The 23595-nt window shown below is 37.0% G+C and overlaps 1 protein-coding gene across 1 annotated transcript in view; it reads right to left on the reverse strand.

Moving 5' to 3' along the window:
- Positions 1 to 21884, reverse strand: part of LOC110463057 (tetratricopeptide repeat protein 28-like) — a 32997-nt gene extending 11113 nt beyond the window's left edge. Inside the window, exons 1-14 of the mRNA XM_021517395.1 lie at positions 21798 to 21884; positions 21271 to 21427; positions 20489 to 20698; positions 19694 to 19871; positions 17923 to 19424; positions 16712 to 17055; positions 13923 to 14552; positions 13011 to 13180; positions 12573 to 12797; positions 11870 to 12017; positions 11375 to 11547; positions 6008 to 6111; positions 5418 to 5643; positions 3624 to 3709 (exon numbers count right to left, since the gene is read on the reverse strand). Of these exons, the coding sequence (XP_021373070.1) occupies positions 3624 to 3709; positions 5418 to 5643; positions 6008 to 6111; positions 11375 to 11547; positions 11870 to 12017; positions 12573 to 12797; positions 13011 to 13180; positions 13923 to 14552; positions 16712 to 17055; positions 17923 to 19424; positions 19694 to 19871; positions 20489 to 20698; positions 21271 to 21375 (4101 nt within the window). The 5' untranslated portion in view covers positions 21376 to 21427; positions 21798 to 21884. The remainder of the gene's footprint in view (positions 1 to 3623; positions 3710 to 5417; positions 5644 to 6007; positions 6112 to 11374; positions 11548 to 11869; positions 12018 to 12572; positions 12798 to 13010; positions 13181 to 13922; positions 14553 to 16711; positions 17056 to 17922; positions 19425 to 19693; positions 19872 to 20488; positions 20699 to 21270; positions 21428 to 21797) is intronic.
- Between the last annotated feature and the right edge of the window lie 1711 nt (positions 21885 to 23595).

The raw sequence follows: 23595 nt of genomic DNA on the forward strand, positions 1-23595 counted from the left end.
CATGCCCACCTGATAATAGAACAACAGACCCACCTGTTACATTGAACAACAGACCCACCTGTTACATAGACCCACCTGATACATAGAACAACAGACTCACCTGCTACATAGAACAACAGACCCACCCGATAGATAGAACAACAGACCCACCTGATACATAGAACAACAGATCCACCTGTTACATAGAACAACAGACCCTCCTGATACATAGAACAACATACCCACCTGATACTCAGAACAACATACCCACCTGATACACAGAACAACAGACCCACCTGTTACATAGACCCACCTGATACATAGAACAACAGATCCACCTGTTACACAGAACAACAGACCCACCTGATACATAGAATAGAACAACAGACCGTCCTGTTACATAGAACAACATACCCCCCTGATACACAGAACAACATACCCACCTGATATACAGAACAACATACCCACCTGATACACAGAACAACAGCCCCACCTGATACATAGAACAACAGACCCACCTGATAATAGAACAACAGACCCACCTGTTACATAGACCCACCTGATACATAGAACAACAGATCCACCTGTTACATAGAACAACAGACCCTCCTGATACATAGAACAACATACCCACCTGATACTCAGAACAACATACCCACCTGATACACAGAACAACAGCCCCACCTGATACATAGAACAACAGACTGTCCTGTTACATAGAACAAAAGACCCACCTGATACGTAGAACAACATGCCCACCTGTTACATAAATCAGCACACCCACCTGTTACATAGAACAACAGACACACCTGTTACATAGAACAAAAGACCCACCTGATACGTAGAACAACATGCCCACCTGTTACATAAATCAGCACACCCACCTGTTACATAGAACAACATACCCACCTGATACACATAACAACATACCCACCTGATACACAGAACAACAGCCCCACCTGATACATAGAACAACATACCCTCCTGTTACATAGAACAACAGACCCACCCGTTACACAGAACAACAGACCCACCTGTTACATTGAACAACAGACCCACCTGTTACATAGACCAACAGACCCACCTGATACATAGAACAACAGATCCACCTGTTACATAGAACAACAGACCCACATGTTACATAGACCAACAGACCCACCTGATACATAGAACAACATACCCCCCTGTTACATAGAACAACAGACCCACCCGATACATAGAACAAAAGACCCACCCGATACATAGAACAACAGACCCACCCGATACATAGAACAACAGACCCACCTGATACACAGAACAACAGACCCACCTGATACATAGAACAACTAGAACAACAGACCCACCTGATACGTAGAACAACATACCAACCTGTTACATAAATCAACAGACCCACCTGTTACATAGAACAACAGACCCACCTGTTGATTTACGGTTTTGGCAATACGTATTCAATGCTGATATAATCAGTTGATCTCAGTTAATCAAAAGGCAACAATTTTTTTGCCTCTGCTAGCTGCAGGTCATAAATCATTGTTACAGGCGTAGCAGTCTTCAAATATTGTTTTAATATTGCAACACTATAGTATTCATTCTGTATTCTTGAAAACTTACGAAGAATAATTACTAAGACAGCTCTCACCTCAGCAAACTAGAAGTGTTATACTGGTTATCTTGGATACATGATTCTTATAAAGAATCCTTTTAACACATTTGACCCATGACCTTGAATGTTGGTCCAGATATTTTTTTCCTGACATTTGGTAGCACTCTACCCCAACAAATTACATACCAGATACCATTAATCTACCAGCCTCATTGTTCATCAGAAGGAGCTGTTTCAAGACTTTTGCACATTCGACCCCCTTGAACCTGATTATTGATCAAGGTCATTCATCTGAATGATTTGATAGCCCTATCAGGTCAGCTGAAGTTGAAATATCATCACATCATGTTTCATGAATTCATAAAAGGAAGTGATTTGAAGTTTTTAACACATCTGACCCATGCATTCCCATGAAACCCAAAAGTCAATGTCATTTATTCAGAAAAGATTGACAGCTAGTGTTTCAGTCTAGCCAATCAATAAACATGCTATGATTATTAACCTAGGCCTTTTTTTCTTATGAAGAATATATTTGGAAAAAGATAAAGACAGAACTAACGACTAATGGGTGAACGAAACATAATGGTGTATGCTGATAAGCACTTCAAGACAGGTGGGCTAAAAGATTCTTAAACTTAAACTTATATCAACTGTAGCAGTAAATGATTTGTTCGTGTGTAATTGTAGTACACTTACTGTATATAACAGTGAACTTGTTCGTGTGTTATTGTAGTACACTTACTGTATATAACAGTGAACTTGATTGTGTGTAATTGTAGTTCACTTACTGTATATAACAGTGAACTTGTTTGTGTGTACTTGTAGTACACTTACTGTATATAACAGTGAACTTGTTCCTGTGAAGTTCTATCAACTGTAGCAGTAAATGATTTGTTCGTGTGTAATTGTAGTACACTTACTGTATATAACAGTGAACTTGTTCCTGTGAAGTTCTATCAACTGAAGCAGTAAATGATTTGTTCGTGTGTAATTGTAGTACACTTTACTGTATATAACAGTGAACTTGTTCCTGTGTAATTGTAGTACAATTTGATCTGGTGAAGTTATATCAACTGTAGCAGTAAATGATTTGTTCGTGTGTAATTGTAGTACACTTTACTGTATATAAAAGTGAACTTGTTTGTGTGTAATTGTACTACACTTGCTGTACATATAACAGTGAACTTGTTTGTGTGTAATTGTACTACACTTACTGTATATAACAGTGAACTTGATTGTGTGTAATTGTAGTTCACTTACTGTATATAACAGTGAACTTGTTTGTGTGTACTTGTAGTACACTTACTGTATATAACAGTGAACTTGTTCCTGTGTAATTGTAGTACAATTTGATCTGGTGAAGTTATATCAACTGTAGCAGTAAATGATTTGTTCGTGTGTAATTGTAGTACACTTTACTGTATATAAAAGTGAACTTGTTTGTGTGTAATTGTACTACACTTACTGTTCATTTAACAGTGAACTTGTTCCTGTGAAGTTAAATCTACTGTAGCAGTAAATGATTTGTGCCTGTGAAGAGTTGGGCCTGTGAAGATTTTGGCCTGTGAAGATTGAAGATTTGGGCCTGTGAAGATTGAAGATTTGGGCCTGTGAAGATTGAAGATTTGGGCCTGTGAAGATTTGGGTCTGTGAAGATTGAAGATTTGGGCCTTTGAAGATTTGGGCCTGTGAAGTTCTATCTACTGTAGCAGTAAATGATTATGATTTGTGCCTGTGAAGATGTGTGCCGTGAAGATTTGTGCCTATGAAGTTTTGTGTCTGTGAAGTTCTATCTACTGTAGCAGTAAATGATAATGATTTGTGCCTGTGAAGATTTGTGCCTGTGCAGATTTGTGCCTATGAAGTTTTGTGCCTGTGAACATTTGAGCCTGTGAAGACTTGTGCCTATGGAGATTTGGGCCTGTGAAGACATGTGCCTGTGAAGATTTGGGCTTGTGAAGATTTGGGCCTGTGAAGATTTGGGCCTGAGAAGTCACAGTATATCTACAGCAGTGGGGAAGGCAGTAGTTGAGCTACCTACCAGGTCAATGATAAGAGATATGGTGTCCTGTGACAAAGGAAGCATGTTGTAGATCCTCTCCGTACATGTGGTCTCCTTAGTGATCTCTGAAACACATAACCTCCTATCTGTTATGACGTATATTTATTATTCAATAGCATTTAAATCATAACAGTAGGAGTGGTCTCAGATAGACCAGACAGTTCTCTAAGTTCATGTGAAACTTGTAAGTAAAATAAATAAACTGAATGAAGGAAAATATTGGAATGCTTGATAATGTTGGCAAAATATGCATAAATGTACACTACCACTCTGTTGATATGAAGGTAAATGCACAATCTTTATGTGTGTCATATGCATTTTGATGGCTAGAACAGTGTGCACACTGTCACCTACATGAGACAATTAAGGACCAGTAAAATGTATATATGCAAAAGTGCTAAACATGTATGAGTAGGCAATAACATTACCATTAATTCAGCAATGCTATAGTTGTTATACATGTATGAAATGATGATCATCTGACAAAAAACATCAGTTACACATTGTTTAATACCTGGTAATAGATGTGTGAGAGTATAGGATCCCCTCATCTCGATTCCTAACTGGCCTGCTGTCACAAAACAATAGGACAAAATGCAAGTGCAAAATCACATCACAGAGGCACCAAAAACATGTGTATATCAAGAATGGGCACCCAGAAATGTACAAAAATGGTTTCAAAGTAAATAAAGTTCAAGAAAAGGAGAAAAACAAAATGAATGGTCAGCTGGACATCCATTACATTAAGGACTTTTTGAAAACATTCAGGGGATAAAGTGTGGCCATGGCATCACTACAGGCATGTAGCACCACAAGACACTTTGTAATATCCATTTACAGCCTAAGTATAATGCCCTTAAAGAAAATATTGCAGAATACATGTACACTATCAGATGCAGGAACTGTGACACATCATATATAAGATAAACTGGAAGGTGATTTGGGGTTTGACCTAGTAAACACTGGAAAGATACAGAAACCAAATAAGGAAACAAATTTAACCAATGAGATCAAGTCCCAGATCAAAAAAGTCTGCAATCACAAATCATGCCAAATTACATTATCAACTGAGATAACTCTGCCACAGGCCTGTTCTGAATTGCTCATAGACTCTTGCACATCTATGACCAGGTATTAAAGTAGCCAAATTGATTTGCCAATTTAATCTTCATTTCGTATGCATAATAACTGAGTGTACATAAGCACATAGCATAGCAAAGTCAACAGTGATTTTATTGCCAACTCATACATGTTTTACACCATTGTGTGTTATGCTTTATCTCCCATTTGTCTGATGAAGGTAACAGAGTAAATAGTGTACACAACACAAAAACATTTCACTGGTTGTGCTATATGCATCTATGCACAACATGCCCAGGATCATGAACTGAAGGTGTTTCACTGAAGCACAGGTAAAGTTTCCTTGAAAACTGTTGATAATGGTCAAAATAAAACAATATACAGTGGAGCTAGTCACATTAAGAGAATTAAATTACATAGATCATATAGTTAGAAAAACACAGTGTTTCAAGAAAACTTAATATTCAGCAAAAAATGATAATAAAAGATGTTATGATAAGTGAAATGCATCATGTTTTACAATTAATCCTCTGAAAATATCGTAAAGGAATATCATTATATTTACCGTTACTACTCAGGCCTAACAGTAGGGTTTAAAATATCAACCAACACAAACAATACTATTAGAACTATGTAGGATTAAACCGTATCAAGAATCATCACCTAGTGGACACACCTTTAGGGCTAACTTACCACTAACAGCCCTAAGAGCATCATATGTAGGTACAAGTAGTTCATCCCTGTTCCAGTGAGGGTACACCACATATGGGTCTGCCAGGGTGGAGCCTTTGGCCTGGAAGTGGAACCCCAGACACTTTAGCAGGTCAAGGCCACCAATACTGGCTGTCAGGTGCTCCGACAGGTTTGTGGTCTGTTGGTTGAGTTCCTCTGTGTGAAGCCTCTTCAGAGAACTGTCCAACTAGAGACAAGATAAAACTTTCTCATTTATCATTACGTCCTGACTGCATCATACACTTACTCTTACTTTATAGCTGTTGTAACAAATATTAATGAATAACTAAACACAGAAAAAGCCTCCCTCCACCCATGGAGTCAGATGATTATTATCAAATGACATGATTGGTCAATATGATAAAACAATTTCCTAAGATTGTCTCATGACATATACAACAATTCTAAAGAAGGTCAGCATTTCACTAAATCAAATGATGAAACCCTATTGTGAATAACCTTTTGATCACTAATATTTTCTGAAAATAAAACCATTATATGGATTCCAATATATAAGATTTGTGTCGAAAGATAAACTAGTACAGCCTTACCAGGTCTATGAGCTCTGGGACTACTTGTGGCTGTTTGGAGTGATGGTACAACACAGTTCCCAAAAGGGACTGCAGAGTCAGCAGGTGCTCCTCCCTCACAGGAACTGTAAACAACATAAACATATACTGACACTGTAAACAACAGGATAATGACACAGTAAACAACATAAACATATACTGACACTGTAAACAACAGAATAATGACACTGTAAACAACATAAACATATACTGACACTGTAAACAACAGGCTAATGACACTGTAAACAACATAAACATATACTGATACTGTAAACAACAGGATAATGACACTGTAAACAACATAAACATATACTGATACTGTAAACAACAGGATAATGACACTGTAAACAACATAAACATATACTGATACTGTAAACAACAGGATAATGACACTGTAAACAACATAAACATATACTGATACTGTAAACAACAGGATAATGACACTGTAAACAACATAAACATATACTGATACTGTAAACAACAGGATAATGACACTGTAAACAACATAAACATATACTGATACTGTAAACAACAGGATAATGACACTGTAAACAACATAAACATATACTGATACTGTAAACAACAGGATAATGACACTGTAAACAACATAAACATATACTGATACTGTAAACAACAGGATAATGACACTGTAAACAACATAAACATATACTGATACTGTAAACAACAGGATAATGACACTGTAAACAACATAAACATATACTGATACTGTAAACAACAGGATAATGACACTGTAAACAACATAAACATATACTGATACTGTAAACAACAGGATAATGACACTGTAAACAACATAAACATATACTGATACTGTAAACAACAGGATAATGACACTGTAAACAACATAAACATATACTGATACTGTAAACAACAGGATAATGACACTGTAAACAACATAAACATATACTGATACTGTAAACAACAGGATAATGACACTGTAAACAACATAAACATATACTGATACTGTAAACAACAGGATAATGACACTGTAAACAACATAAACATATACTGATACTGTAAACAACAGGATAATGACACTGTAAACAACATAAACATATACTGATACTGTAAACAACAGGATAATGACACTGTAAACAACATAAACATATACTGATACTGTAAACAACAGGATAATGACACTGTAAACAACATAAACATATACTGATACTGTAAACAACAGGATAATGACACTGTAAACAACATAAACATATACTGATACTGTAAACAACAGGATAATGACACTGTAAACAACATAAACATATACTGATACTGTAAACAACAGGATAATGACACTGTAAACAACATAAACATATACTGATACTGTAAACAACAGGATAATGACACTGTAAACAACATAAACATATACTGATACTGTAAACAACAGGATAATGACACTGTAAACAACATAAACATATACTGATACTGTAAACAACAGGATAATGACACTGTAAACAACATAAACATATACTGATACTGTAAACAACAGGATAATGACACTGTAAACAACATAAACATATACTGATACTGTAAACAACAGGATAATGACACTGTAAACAACATAAACATATACTGATACTGTAAACAACAGGATAATGACACTGTAAACAACATAAACATATACTGATACTGTAAACAACAGGATAATGACACTGTAAACAACATAAACATATACTGATACTGTAAACAACAGGATAATGACACTGTAAACAACATAAACATATACTGATACTGTAAACAACAGGATAATGACACTGTAAACAACATAAACATATACTGATACTGTAAACAACAGGATAATGACACTGTAAACAACATAAACATATACTGATACTGTAAACAACAGGATAATGACACTGTAAACAACATAAACATATACTGATACTGTAAACAACAGGATAATGACACTGTAAACAACATAAACATATACTGATACTGTAAACAACAGGATAATGACACTGTAAACAACATAAACATATACTGATACTGTAAACAACAGGATAATGACACTGTAAACAACATAAACATATACTGATACTGTAAACAACAGGATAATGACACTGTAAACAACATAAACATATACTGATACTGTAAACAACAGGATAATGACACTGTAAACAACATAAACATATACTGATACTGTAAACAACAGGATAATGACACTGTAAACAACATAAACATATACTGATACTGTAAACAACAGGATAATGACACTGTAAACAACATAAACATATACTGATACTGTAAACAACAGGATAATGACACTGTAAACAACATAAACATATACTGATACTGTAAACAACAGGATAATGACACTGTAAACAACATAAACATATACTGATACTGTAAACAACAGGATAATGACACTGTAAACAACATAAACATATACTGATACTGTAAACAACAGGATAATGACACTGTAAACAACATAAACATATACTGATACTGTAAACAACAGGATAATGACACTGTAAACAACATAAACATATACTGATACTGTAAACAACAGGATAATGACACTGTAAACAACATAAACATATACTGATACTGTAAACAACAGGATAATGACACTGTAAACAACATAAACATATACTGATACTGTAAACAACAGGATAATGACACTGTAAACAACATAAACATATACTGATACTGTAAACAACAGGATAATGACACTGTAAACAACATAAACATATACTGATACTGTAAACAACAGGATAATGACACTGTAAACAACATAAACATATACTGATACTGTAAACAACAGGATAATGACACTGTAAACAACATAAACATATACTGATACTGTAAACAACAGGATAATGACACTGTAAACAACATAAACATATACTGATACTGTAAACAACAGGATAATGACACTGTAAACAACATAAACATATACTGATACTGTAAACAACAGGATAATGACACTGTAAACAACATAAACATATACTGATACTGTAAACAACAGGATAATGACACTGTAAACAACATAAACATATACTGATACTGTAAACAACAGGATAATGACACTGTAAACAACATAAACATATACTGATACTGTAAACAACAGGATAATGACACTGTAAACAACATAAACATATACTGATACTGTAAACAACAGGATAATGACACTGTAAACAACATAAACATATACTGATACTGTAAACAACAGGATAATGACACTGTAAACAACATAAACATATACTGATACTGTAAACAACAGGATAATGACACTGTAAACAACATAAACATATACTGATACTGTAAACAACAGGATAATGACACTGTAAACAACATAAACATATACTGATACTGTAAACAACAGGATAATGACACTGTAAACAACATAAACATATACTGATACTGTAAACAACAGGATAATGACACTGTAAACAACATAAACATATACTGATACTGTAAACAACAGGATAATGACACTGTAAACAACATAAACATATACTGATACTGTAAACAACAGGATAATGACACTGTAAACAACATAAACATATACTGATACTGTAAACAACAGGATAATGACACTGTAAACAACATAAACATATACTGATACTGTAAACAACAGGATAATGACACTGTAAACAACATAAACATATACTGATACTGTAAACAACAGGATAATGACACTGTAAACAACATAAACATATACTGATACTGTAAACAACAGGATAATGACACTGTAAACAACATAAACATATACTGATACTGTAAACAACAGGATAATGACACTGTAAACAACATAAACATATACTGATACTGTAAACAACAGGATAATGACACTGTAAACAACATAAACATATACTGATACTGTAAACAACAGGATAATGACACTGTAAACAACATAAACATATACTGATACTGTAAACAACAGGATAATGACACTGTAAACAACATAAACATATACTGATACTGTAAACAACAGGATAATGACACTGTAAACAACATAAACATATACTGATACTGTAAACAACAGGATAATGACACTGTAAACAACATAAACATATACTGATACTGTAAACAACATAAACATATATTGATACTGTAAACAACATAAACATATACTGATACTGTAAAAAACAGTATAGTGACACTGTAAACAACATAAACATATACTGACACTGTAAACAACAGGCTAATGACACTGTAAACAACATAAACATATACTGAGACTGTAAACAACATAAACATATATTGATACTGTAAACAACATAAACATATACTAATACTGTAAACAACATAAACATATACTGACACTGTAAACAACAGGATAATGACACTCTAAACAACATAAACATATACTGATACTGTAAACAACAGGCTAATGACACTGTAAACAACAAACATATACTGATACTGTAAACAACAGGATAATGCCACTGTAAACAACATAAACATATACTGACACTGTAAACAACAGGCTAATGACACTGTAAACAACATAAATATATACTGATACTGTAAACAACAGCATAATGACACTGTAAACAGCATAAACATACACTGATACTGTAAACAACATAAACATATATTGATACTGTAAACAACATAAACATATACTGATACTGTAAACAACATAAACATATATTGATACTGTAATCAACATAAACATATACTGATACTGTAAAAAACAGTATAGTGACACTGTAAACAACATAAACATATAATGACACTGTAAACAACATAACACCAATGGCATTTTACTATTAATACTTACATATACTGACACTGTAAACAACATAAACTTATACTGATAATGTAAACAACAGGATAATGACAATGTAAACAACATAAACATATACTCATACTGTAAACAACAGGCTAATGACACTGTAAACAACATAAATATATACTGATACTGTAAACAACAGCATAATGACACTGTAAACAGCATAAACATATACTCATACTGTAAACAACAGGCTAATGACACTGTAAACAACATAAATATATACTGATACTGTAAACAACAGCATAATGACACTGTAAACAGCATAAACATACACTGATACTGTAAACAACATAAACATATACTGACACTGTAAACAACATAAACTTATACTGATAATGTAAACAACAGGATAATGACACTGTAAACAACATAAACATATAATGACACTGTAAACAACATAACACCAATGGCATTTTACTATTAATACTTAATCCCCAATATTATATTTTGTGACTCATTGTTTTTGATCAGATTTATGCTGACAGCAGTAGAAACAGACTTGAGAAGGTACGCTATAAATACAACATATATATAGAAAGCAGTAAACTACAGACAGTTATTAACAGAATGTACACGTTGTTACACTTCACCTTTAGGCAGAGAAGACTTGGGGTTTAGCATTTCTTTTCCGGACTCTTCCTCTACAGCTTTCTCCGTTCTATCGAGTGTCTGGTCCAGCTGGGAATGTCGGATCTCCTTCAAGTTGACCATCACATCCTTACCGACCAGTACAAATGGACTCCAGAAGTATACCTCACTGAACCTTTACACAACACAAAGCAGAAAAAAATGATGGGAACCTGATACACAATACTACAAAGCAGGTACAATATTGTATACCAGAGGAGCTAAAAAACAGGTCTCAAAGTAGACACAATTCTATTTACTACAGAATGTGTACAGTCAACGTTGACAAATCAGGGGTATCAGGGGTTTGTTAACACTTTGAAACCAAAAACATTGATTTGTACTGTGAATAAATGATTTATTTGACCCTATCTAAATGCTCAGCTGAGAACCATTCTAAGGTTATACATTATAGAGCGCATCAAACTGAAAGTTTGTGATATATACTAAATGCTGACCTGTTATCTTCCTTGACTGCCGTGAGAGCAGTGGAGATCGCTGTAGTTAAATAAGCCCCTGTCTGGAGCTTGGCATAGAAGTGGAAGTAGAACTTGTTCACTGCCTCGTTAGGTAAGGGCCAGGTATGCAGCAGTACACACTCCGCCCCTGTACAAGATCAAGAGTACTGTCAACACATGTGCATGTAGGATTAATACTGTGGCACAAACCTCACAAAGTACATACAATCTAAATACCCATTAATACTGTGGCACAAACCTCACAAAGTACATACAATCTAAATACCCATTAATACTGTGGCACAAACCTCACAAAGTACATACAATCTAAATACCCACTCTTTAGGAAAGGAGTTTATGTGACAGTAACGTACACATAGCATGTATAGCAGTAAACAGTTTATCACTTCATAACATATCTGTCAATCTAACAAGAATGTTTCGCAAGGGATTGTACAAAAGTTACATTATTTTTCCAAGAAAGGTTGTTACATATATACATGTAGCTTTACATGTGTAAGAAGGAAATGGAATAGGGCCATGCAGACTAGGATTATAACAGGTACACCGAACTTTAGACAGACCCTCTCACCAACAAAGCTAAATGGTCACCTCTCACCAACATGAACTAGTCCAGTTCTGCGTCACATGTGATCAAGCAATGACATAGAAATAACAACTATTGATGAATCAATGCAATTACCAGCTGCCAGGAATGCGCTTGCCAGCTCATATCCAGGGTTGATGGTTTCTTGAAGTCTGTAGGGACTATAGCCTACATTTAGTGTAACCAGCTGGGCAGACAGCTTCAGGTCAAGGATGTCCTCTACAGTGACCAGGTAGGATGACTCCTTAGGGGGTCCTTCCTCTAGCTGGACCGGGCTAGGGCTGAACACAAGCAATCCCTCCTTGTAACATCCGTATGTAGCTGAAAGTGTATCAATCAAACCATGAAGGTATAGCAAGCTACCAGCCACTGTTTTTTATGAAAATGTTAACATTTAGACTATACATAATATATTGAAACAGGAGAATATTTACAGTCTTTTTTTTGTTATACATTAACCTCAATATGGGTACTGATCACTTCAAAACACAATAAAATGAAACAACAGTGGTTCTAATAACTAGACAAATGTACCTATGTGTAGGACAGTGGCCTTGGCTGCGTTCTGCAGAAACCGTGCCTTAGTCGCCTCACGACCCATGACAGCGTCTACATCTAGGTAGGAAGCAACAGTTTTACACTCACGACATGCCCAATCAAGGTCCAATAAGGAAGGCCGCCACTCACGTCCATGTAGCATTAACCTGTGAGAAAAAAGCTTATTAATAATAACTGACCTTGTGCTAAATTTTTGTGTGTACTTATTTGACACACAATTTATATGCAGTATTTTAAATTGGATCTGATTTGTTTGAAAAAAACTTAAAGCTTTTTTTTAAATATTTCAATTTCTTAAACGTAAACAAATGCAACAATAAATAAGCAAATAATGAATGTAGCCATTTTTGTACTTTCAAATGTACATTGTTATAAAACTCTTTTAGGCTGCTGGAGTGCCACCTGACAATTGTGCAATGTTAGTTTACTCTGCCTGGAAGTCATACTACCCTAACTTACTTTTCAGGAAGCTGTAGCACCACCTTAACTTACTTTTTTGGGAGCTGTAGCACCATCTTAACTAACTTTTCTTGGAGCTGTAGCACCATCTTAACTTACTCTTCTGGGATCTGTAGCACCGCTTTAACTTACTTTTCTGGGAGCTGTATTACCCCCTTAACTTTCTTTTCTGGGAGCTGTAGCACCATCTTAACTTACTTTTCTGGGAACTGTAGTACCACCTTAACTTACTTTTCTGGGAGCTGTAGCACCATCTTAACTTACTTTTCTGGGAGCTGTAGCACCATCTTAACTTACTTTTCTGGGAGCTGTAGCACCACCTTAACTTACTTTTCTGGGAGCTGTAGCACCATCTTAACTTACTTTTCTGGGAGCTGTAGCACCATCTTAACTCACTTTTCTGGGAACTGTAGCACCATCTTAACTTACTTTTCTGGGAGCTGGGGGTTACCAATCACCATACACCGGTCTTGACTGGATACCTGCTCAAACTGTGTGACACATTGACTTGAGGTGGTTATGTCAGTACCAGTCGATGTCTTTGTGGTAAGAGTGGAGTAGTTGTGGATGTTGAGCATTTTGTCTGGGAGGACAGGATAGCCCACCACTGGTGGTGCTGTTCCCTGGCCCACAGGTTTCAGTGTCCCCACAGGTAAGTGTTGGAGACTGGCTGACTCAGTGCCAGAAAACTCGGAGATTCCAGGTAAGATCTGTGTGGACTGTCGTGTCACATTTTTGCTTACTTCATCTGACAACTTTGTGTTGTTTCTGACTGGAGTCTTTACCCTTGACATACTGGATGTCACTAGCCGAGGGTTGGAAACCTTTTTAAGGTCAAAAAGGTCCTCCGACGATGACACACTGGAGCTTTCACCTGGAGTTGTACTAGCAGATGGCATCATAAGTGACAACACCTTAGTGAGGCCACCCTTTCGTGCTTGAGTCCGCTCAAACTCCAAGTCATCCTTGGCTCGTAGGTGATTCAGTTCATTGTTTACAACTTTCTCCAAAGCTAGTAGGCTGGGGAGGTAGGTAATACGGAATCTGTCATATAAATACCTAAAAGTAATAACCAGGGAGAATACATTACATAGCAACCATATCAATGTGGAATGTGGATGACAAACTAGATTACTAATCCTGTAAGTGACCAAAGTGACAGTGGGATGTGTGATACAGGTTACCAGTCAGAAACAGTTGGCTATGTGGATGAAGGTTACCAAGGTTCCAGTGGGGTATGTGGATGTATGTTACCACAGTAACATTGGGGTATGTAGATGTATGTTACCACAGTAACAGTGGGGTGTGTGGATGCATGTTACCACAGTAACAGTGGGGTATGTGGATGTATGTTACCACAATAACAGTGGGGTGTGTGGATGTACCATAGTAACAGTGGAATGTGTGGATGCATGTTACCACAGTAACAGTGGGGTGTGTGGATGTATGTTACCACAGTAACAGTGGGGTGTGTGGATGTATATGCTACCACAGTAACATTGGGGTATGTAGATGTATGTTACCACAGTAACAGTGGCGTATGTGGATGTATGTTACCACAGTAACAATGGGGTAAATGGATGTATGTTACCACAGTAACAGTGGGTTATGTGGATGTATGTTACCCCAGTAACAGTGGGGTATGTGGATGAATGTTACCCCAGTAACTGTGGGGTATGTGGATGTATGTTACCACAGGAACAGTGGGTGATGTGGATGTATGTTACCACAGTAACAGGGGGTATGTAGATGAATGTTACCACAGTAACAGTGGGGTATGTGGATGAATGTTACCCCAGTAACTGTGGGGTATGTGGATGTATGTTACCACAGGAACAGTGGGGTATGTGGATGTATGTTACCCCAGTAACAGTGGGGTATGTGGATGTATGTTTCCACAGTAACAGTGGGGTATGTAGATGTATGTTACCACAGTAACAGTGGCGTATATGGAAGTATTTTACCACAGTAACATTGGGGTATGTAGATGTATGTTACCACAGTAACAGTGGGGTGTGTGGATGCATGTTACCACAGTAACAGTGGGGTATGTGGATGTATGTTACCACAGGAACAGTGGGTTATGTGGATGTATGTTACCACAGTAACAGTGGCATATGTGGATGTATATTACCACAGTAACAGTGGGGTATGTGGATGTATGTTACCACAGTAACAGTGGGTTATATGGATGTATGTTACCACAGTAACAGTGGGTTATGTGGATGTATGTTACCACAGAAACAGTGGTGTATGTGGATGTATGTTACCACAGTAACATTGGGGTATGTAGATGTATGTTACCACAGTAACAGTGGGGTATGTGGATGGATGTTACCACAGTAACAGTGGGTTATATGGATGTATGTTACCACAGTAACAGTGGGTTATGTGTATGTATGTTACCACAGAAACAGTGGTGTATGTGGATGTATGTTACCACAGTAACATTGGGGGATGTAGATGTATGTTACCACAGTAACAGTGGCGTATGTAGATGTATGTTACCACAGTAACATTGGGGGATGTAGATGTATGTTACCACAGTAACAGTGGGATATATGGAAGTATGTTACCACAGTAACATTGGGGTATGTACATGTATGTTACCACAGTAACAGTGGTGTATGTAGATGTATGTTACCACAGTAACAGTGGCGTATGTGGATGTATGTTACCACAGTTACAGTGGGGTATGTGGATGTATGTTACCACAGTAACGGTGGGGTATGTAGATGTATGGTACCACAGTAACATTGGGGTATGTAGATGTATGTTACCACAGTAACATTGGGGGATGTAGATGTATGTTACCACAGTAACAGTGGGGTATATGGATGTATGTTACCACAGTAACAGTGGGGTCTGTGGATGTATGTTACCACAGTAACAGTGGGGTATGTGGATGAATGTTACCACAGTAACAGTGGGGTATGTGGATGAATGTTACCACAGTAACAGTGGGGTATGTGGATGAATGTTACAACAGTAACAGTGGGGTATGTGGATGTATGTTACCACAGTAACAGTGGAGTATATGGAACTATGTTACCACAGTAACAGTGGGGTATGTGGATGAATGTTACCACAGTAACATTGGTGTATGTAGATGTATGTTACCACCGTAACAGTGGCGTATGTACATGTATGTTACCACAGGAACATTGGGGTATGTAGATGTATGTTACCAAGGAGACATTAGGACAGTGCATGAGTACCTTGAGTACCAATCCTGTAGGATACCAAAAGGACAGTGGTGGAGTTGTTTGTCCGGAATGATGATGAGTTGACTCTTGGGGTCGAGCTTTATCAGAATATCCTCCACTGGGGCCAGCAGAAGATCAAACAGTCTGCGAGCCGGTGTCTTTAGAGGTTTGTCTGTGGATGCTTCGTCCTCGGACCTGGTCTTTTTTAAATCACTGACAGATTTCCCCAACATCAAGTTTCTTTTTCGCACTAAGTCTAATTCAAGATCTTTTGGAGGCAAGCATCTGTTCTCACATGAGTTTTGTATAGACTTACGGTCTGTATAGGTCCTCAGTTCATCTAGGATGTCTTTAACCTACAAGATCAATCAAGTACCTCTTTTCAAAGAAAATATTGAAATTATTCATCCATTAATTCATCTTAAGTATGAAGCTTCCAGATGACACAAGGAAAGAATATCATATATTGACCTCGAGTGTTAACCATTGCCACAATTTACTAAGTTGTAGCCATGATAATAATTAGTAATTACATCACCAATCAATAATAATAAGTGGCCACATGATAATAATTAGCAAATACATCACCAATCAATAATAATAAGTGGCCACATGATAATAATTAATAATTACATCACCAATCAATAATACTAAGTGGCCACATGATAATAATGCATGTGCAAAAGATGCCACAAGTTAACACATCTTGGCAAGGAAATAATAAGGACTTCTATATTTAAACTTTCATGAATGATTGATGGAGGACTTTACATCTTACAACAGCTAAGGTTATTGATGATATTGATCTCTTTCAGATGTATCAGACATGAAGGCACTAGAAGAAAAACTTAAATTTAACAAGGGTTCCCATATAGTCATGTCAGCTTTGATAAAGACATAACAGTTACTTTATACCATTCTAAACCACCTTGGGACATGGCCTTTAATTCTTAAACTAAATAGTTGCTTGCTTCAGGTTGACCCACTTACCCTAATGGCCTATCCCTGATAGTTTTGATGCAAATTTTAGCCAAGCAATGCTAAAATCACTATCCTTGTTTTAAACTGTAGGTAAAATGATACCGTGAAACGAAAAAAAGGTTCCTTTATCTACCGACTATAGATGAAACCAGAAACACTTCCTGCTGTTTACTTGTTCAGACCTTATGACAACATCTTCACATTAAGTGAATACACTTTGAAGTTATAGAAATGCTACTGACCTGCTGCACCATGTCTGTGTTGTCCTCTGCCTTGCGAGAATAGAATCTGACGATGCCCTGACCTGGAGCCAGCACCCACAGTAACAGGTGACTGTTGATGAGGGAGTAATACAGCACATAAGCACTCTGTTGGCTCACCACTCGATTCATACGGTCAAGATTCCATACCTCAAGCACTGACCCATGACTGGTCAGCCCCAAAGAGAGTGAGGCCAGATAGCCAGCCTGCTGGGTCAGGTGACGTCGTCTGTACATCTCTGCAAATTGTAGACATTCCTGTTTGCTGCCAAGCTTGGCGAGAACACATTGCATTCCGTCATAGCACTGGACCAGCTGCTGGTGGTACTCCACAGGACAGTGAGTGTCCTCATCTTGATGCTCACGTATTTTCATTTCCAAAAATGGAATCAGTTTTGAAAAATACTTCCTAGCTAGCTCAATGTCCATCATTTGTGTGGAATGTTGTTTGATACAGGCTAAACTGAACTCACAGAGTGTCTGAATGTCAGAGTATAAGTAGTCCTGAGCCAGGTTGTATGCCTGTTCATAGTAATGCATGCTGTACTGGTTCCTCTTGAGTTCACGGAAGGCATTTCCCATTTTACACAAAGCAGTAGCTTTTCCACGATAATCGGTTCGTAAGCATGTGTTAGACATAGCCTCATAGTGCTGGACAGCTGCCTCACAATCCCCCTTCAACATGTATGTGTCAGCCAACATTTCTCTGGAGATTGTCATCATTTTGGTGTCTTTTGATTTGTCGGCTATTGAGATGTATTGCTCATGATAAGTAATTGACAGCTTCCAGTTGCGCAGTGCTGCATACACAGTGCCCAGGCACCCATAGGCCTGAGCCATCCCTTTTTTATCCCCAGCTTGTTTAGAGTTTTTTAGATACATTTCATAATTTTTCAAAGCTTCCCTGTAATTTCCTAGAATTTCATTGAGCATGCCTGCATTGTGAAAAGACTCGCCAATTATCTTGCCAGTCATGTTGTACTTGTCAAGTAGGCTTGTGTATTGCCTAGCATGTACTACAGCACAGTGCATGTTACCAATAGACTTGTAGGCTATGCTAAGATTCAGATGGAGACCACACTGAAGTTCCCGAGTCCAAAAGTCAGGGATGTGGTCCTCCGTCCCAAACTCCTCAATAAGTTCTGACTCGAGATGCAATAACTTTTCATAGTACACTATAGCCTGATGTAGATCTCCACTTTCCAAGTATAAGGTGGCAATGTTTACTAGTGCTTTGGTCTGATAGATCTGTTCGTGGGTGGCGATGGCCGTGGACAAGCACTCCTGGTACAAACTTATTGCCTGTTCACTATGCTTCATAGCAGAGTGAGCATTCGCCATGGTCAGTAACACACGCATGGTAATGCCCTTCTGATTTGTTTGGAACTTCTGGGCAGATTCAAGCACTTTAACACAAACATCAAACTTCTTAGCCTGGAACAGACATACACCAACCTCACTCAGCTTCTTGTAGGCATCCATATCTGTGAAATAAATAGAAACATATAAAGATCTATAACATCTGGCTTTCTACCTACAGTACAACCCCAAACAAACAAACTTTAGGAAACTGATTTAATATGAAATACAATGTAGCTCCTTTTCATTAAAAGTTTCTTTATAATTATCTAAAACATACTTTCAAAATAAAATTTGAATAACTAAGAGTCTTGTTTAATTATAAATATTTTTTGAGAGAAATGCAATTTAGTTGAGGACCAGATGTGAGATAGTAAACTTGTACAAATATTACCAAGTAATGATTCTGCCAAGTCTATAGACAGATTACAGATGTTGCCAACCACAGCAGCAATGTGATCTGTGATGTCCTCAGCATTGTCAGGGTCAAGATCAAGGGCTGTCAGCAAGGCATTAATGGACTCTCGATTGTGTTGCATGTGGAAGAGAGTTATCCCTTGCAATTTGTATATCTGTGTGTAACACAAAATGTAGAAACAAACTACATATAGTTTCTTCAACACATGAGTAGTCTTGATTGTAGAATTATGTGTTCAATTTGAACTTTTGCTCTGCAGATACAATTTATCAAATTACAAATATAATAAACAGACTTTACTTTTTAAGCCTCAAATTCTAACAAATCTACAAAGCTATCAACCAGAACTGAAGAACTTGGCATTTGATTTAGAAATACAAATCCCACATTTTGGAGAAGAGTGGAAATAATTTATCTTATCAGTTTGATATGGTATTAATACCAAGTGTTTTAGTCAATGGAATTTGAACACAAGTCACAGGCGAATTGTGTGTATGTTTACACATCACTTTCCAGCCAGTGTTTTAATGCTTCTAACCCAACTTAAACTTCTCACCATGTTATTTTCATAATGTATAATAATTTGATTTACAAGCAAAATTATCAGTTACATGTGTGTTGCTTATATTATGATAGAGGTGACACAGATATTACAGATCAAGTCTGGATGCCATTTAACCCTTTCACCCCAATGTAACTTTAGTGGAATCTACCATGCATTGATCTGGATGAGTCCATTATGGTCTACAGTAGTGAAAGGGTTAAGCCTACCTCTGGGTTGTCTGCCTCAATCAAGATCATCTGTTCCGTGTCCCGTAGAGCCCTGATGAAGTCTCCCTCCTCGAGATAGGCAGCTGTTCGAGCCATCAATACCTCCACGTTTCTGTCATCTATTTCCAAAGCCTCATTGTAAAGTTTTATGGCCTCCCCATAGTCATGGATATGCATGGCTTCATCTCCTCTTTCCTTTAGTGTTTTCACCTATAAATACAACATTAATCATTACTGAACATAGTGATTCATGAATTAGTATTAATAATGTTAATGTTCTTATAGTCTGGATCTGGATAGGTACGTCGCAGAACCTGTTAAGGTATAAACGCGACGGGGGAGAGAGTGCTGTCCTAGGTACTAGTCCTTCGGCCTGAGGGCTGTCGTAGGTACTAGTCCTTCGGCCTGAGGGCTGTCGTGGGTACTAGTCCTTCGGCCTGAGGGCTGTCTTAAAAGGTAGCCATAGAGCTTGCACACATAACTTTGTCTGGAAGTTTGTTCCACTCCAGAGTGGTGGATGGGGAAAAGGAGTTTTTGAAAAGTTCAGTATTGCACACTGTTGATTTGAAGCATTTAGAGTTGATAACAAATGGTTTTCGACTATGTTTTTGGTGTCACATAGTATTGTTGTGTATGATAGTTCAATCCACAGCAACATTTTATTCCATTGATTGTATATGTTTTTCGTAAAGGTGGATACATGCATCAACGAAGTTTAATCATTTTCGTGACTGTTATCCTAAAAGTTAGAAACCAAAACTATGTTTAAAACCGGCTTTTACCTCCAGGAGTTCCTCTGCTTCACTGATAGGCTCACTGCCCTCGGCCAGACTTGGCATGCTGAAGCTGTGTGACAGGCTGGTTCCAAAGTGACTCCCCCGCTCCATAGTGTGCTGCTTTATTCTCAGCTACTACGTATGGTGATAACTGAAGTCCATTCTGGAAATCGTACAATTGCAATTAAACATGATCAGCTTATAGATCTGTGTTTCTGTTTTGTCAATTTGTGTTCGTGTTACACTGTTACAGTTTAACAACAATTTAATATTTTGTTTACCCATGGCCTCGATTTGCTACTAACTCTGTGGTATCGACAATACTAAAGTATTTTAGATTGTGCACGCCTTTAATTATTTCTACAGTAGCTATTATAGAAAGTCAATTTATAAGTGCTTGTCAGTGATAGTTTGAGCAAGTGCTTGTTCCGTCGTGGCACATAATTGGGTCATAACATGGGCATAAAGGTGTAAATTGAATTGCAAACAGGTGGAATAAATTATCAAGAATATTCCTTATGATATTATACTACCTCTATATTAAGGCATTTCTGTCAGCTCGTGTCAAACCCCCATAACAAGACATGGTCTAGTTCCTTCAAAACTACCGGAAGTCTTCGTTACTATACACAACATTACAATCGTACTGCGCTCGAACCAGTAATGAAGCACCAACCGAACCTAAAGCTGCCGAAGTTATTGCATCGCCGTATAGGCCTAAATGTACGCTATCATTTGGAATTAAGTTAAATCACAGGACAAAGGCATCAGAACAGAATAAATATCTTCAAAAATATCGAACGTTTGTATTGAATATTATATTTAGGTATAATTGGACCATCTCATCTGGTCAAGTTCAGTGCAACACCACTGAACACTGAACTAAAAATCAACCTAAACACAATTCTATATTGGAACATTGATTGGTTTGATACATTGTGCGTATCTGGCGGAAAAAAACAACTCATTTAGTTAATTGATTTGAAATCTCGTTTTACCAGGGTTGTCATTGTATTTTTCATTTTTAGCCAAAGTCAAAACGCAAATCAGAATAGTATGAGTATATGGATCGAATGAAATTAACGTCAACATCAATCAAACGTTCTGTTTAGTGCATTTTAAAGAAATGTAAATCCTAACACACAGTACCAACGTGCAACTGAATAATACTGTTATTGCAGGAACTCATTTTTGTGTACAACCCGGCATAGACTGGAATCACATGGAGGAGGATTTGGTGTGTGCCCCTACTTTGGAGGCATTAAGAGTGCTATAACGCACCAAAAACTAACGTGAACTGCTCTTTCTCCCACAACCACTGTAGATTTCCTCACTCCCAACTCATTAAACACTCTGGACGTGATTTCATTTGTCAATCTTTGTTTTATGACGTCACGTACAATGCTTTCGACGTCATTTTCCATTGTGACGTCATGCTCCATAGCACCTGTTTCCCCCATCGGAAACACACGTGATGTATTTTCCAATTGAAAAATTTGGTTTTTCATGTTAAATACGAACGTTAAGGAGAAATAACAGTTCCCAAACACGTGATGATTAGTTATCACGTTTATCTAACTCTCGTTAGTTAATTTTCAAATTGTAAAAGACCCTCGGTAAACCTGGAGTTAGATAGACATGATAACCAACCATCACTCGTTGGGGAACCTCTATTTCTCTCTCTCCCCCGTTGTATAAAAACCGGAACCGGGATCTAGAAATGCAGGAAACTCTATAATTTACCATATACAGAATTTATTCAATCTTGTTGTTAAACAAGAATATATTCCAAGAAACTGGAAACAGGGAATTATAGTAACTCTATATAAAGGTCACGGAAATCCGAAAGATGATCCTAACAGTTATAGGGGAATAACCCTCTTGTCAGTATTTTTTTAAATGTTTGAAATGGCTATTGCAAAGAGAATTAACAATATAATAGAGTCTGATATATTCCCAAACAAGCAACAGTCAGCATATCAGAAGAATCTATGTAGTCTTTGTACTGCGTTTAATTTGCAGGAATGTGTATATTATAATATGGAAAATGGTTCAGATGTATATATATATGTGTCGTTTTTAGATAGCGCTAATGCGTTTGATACCGTTTGGCACGACGGTCTACTATTAAAATTGTATGATATTGGCCTTACTGGTAAAGTGTGGAATATTTTAAATTATATGTACACGGATATACACAGTTCTATAATTTTTAATGGTTTAACCTCCGCACCAGTAAAGATGGAGCGTTACTTTTACATATATTCAAATTGCATAACTCCCTGTACACAAACTCTTCTGAGACATGATGAAGATGAAATGTAATCCCTT

This window comes from Mizuhopecten yessoensis, unplaced genomic scaffold, assembly GCF_002113885.1.
Source record: "Mizuhopecten yessoensis strain PY_sf001 unplaced genomic scaffold, ASM211388v2 scaffold10863, whole genome shotgun sequence".
NCBI lineage: Eukaryota > Metazoa > Mollusca > Bivalvia > Pectinida > Pectinidae > Mizuhopecten > Mizuhopecten yessoensis.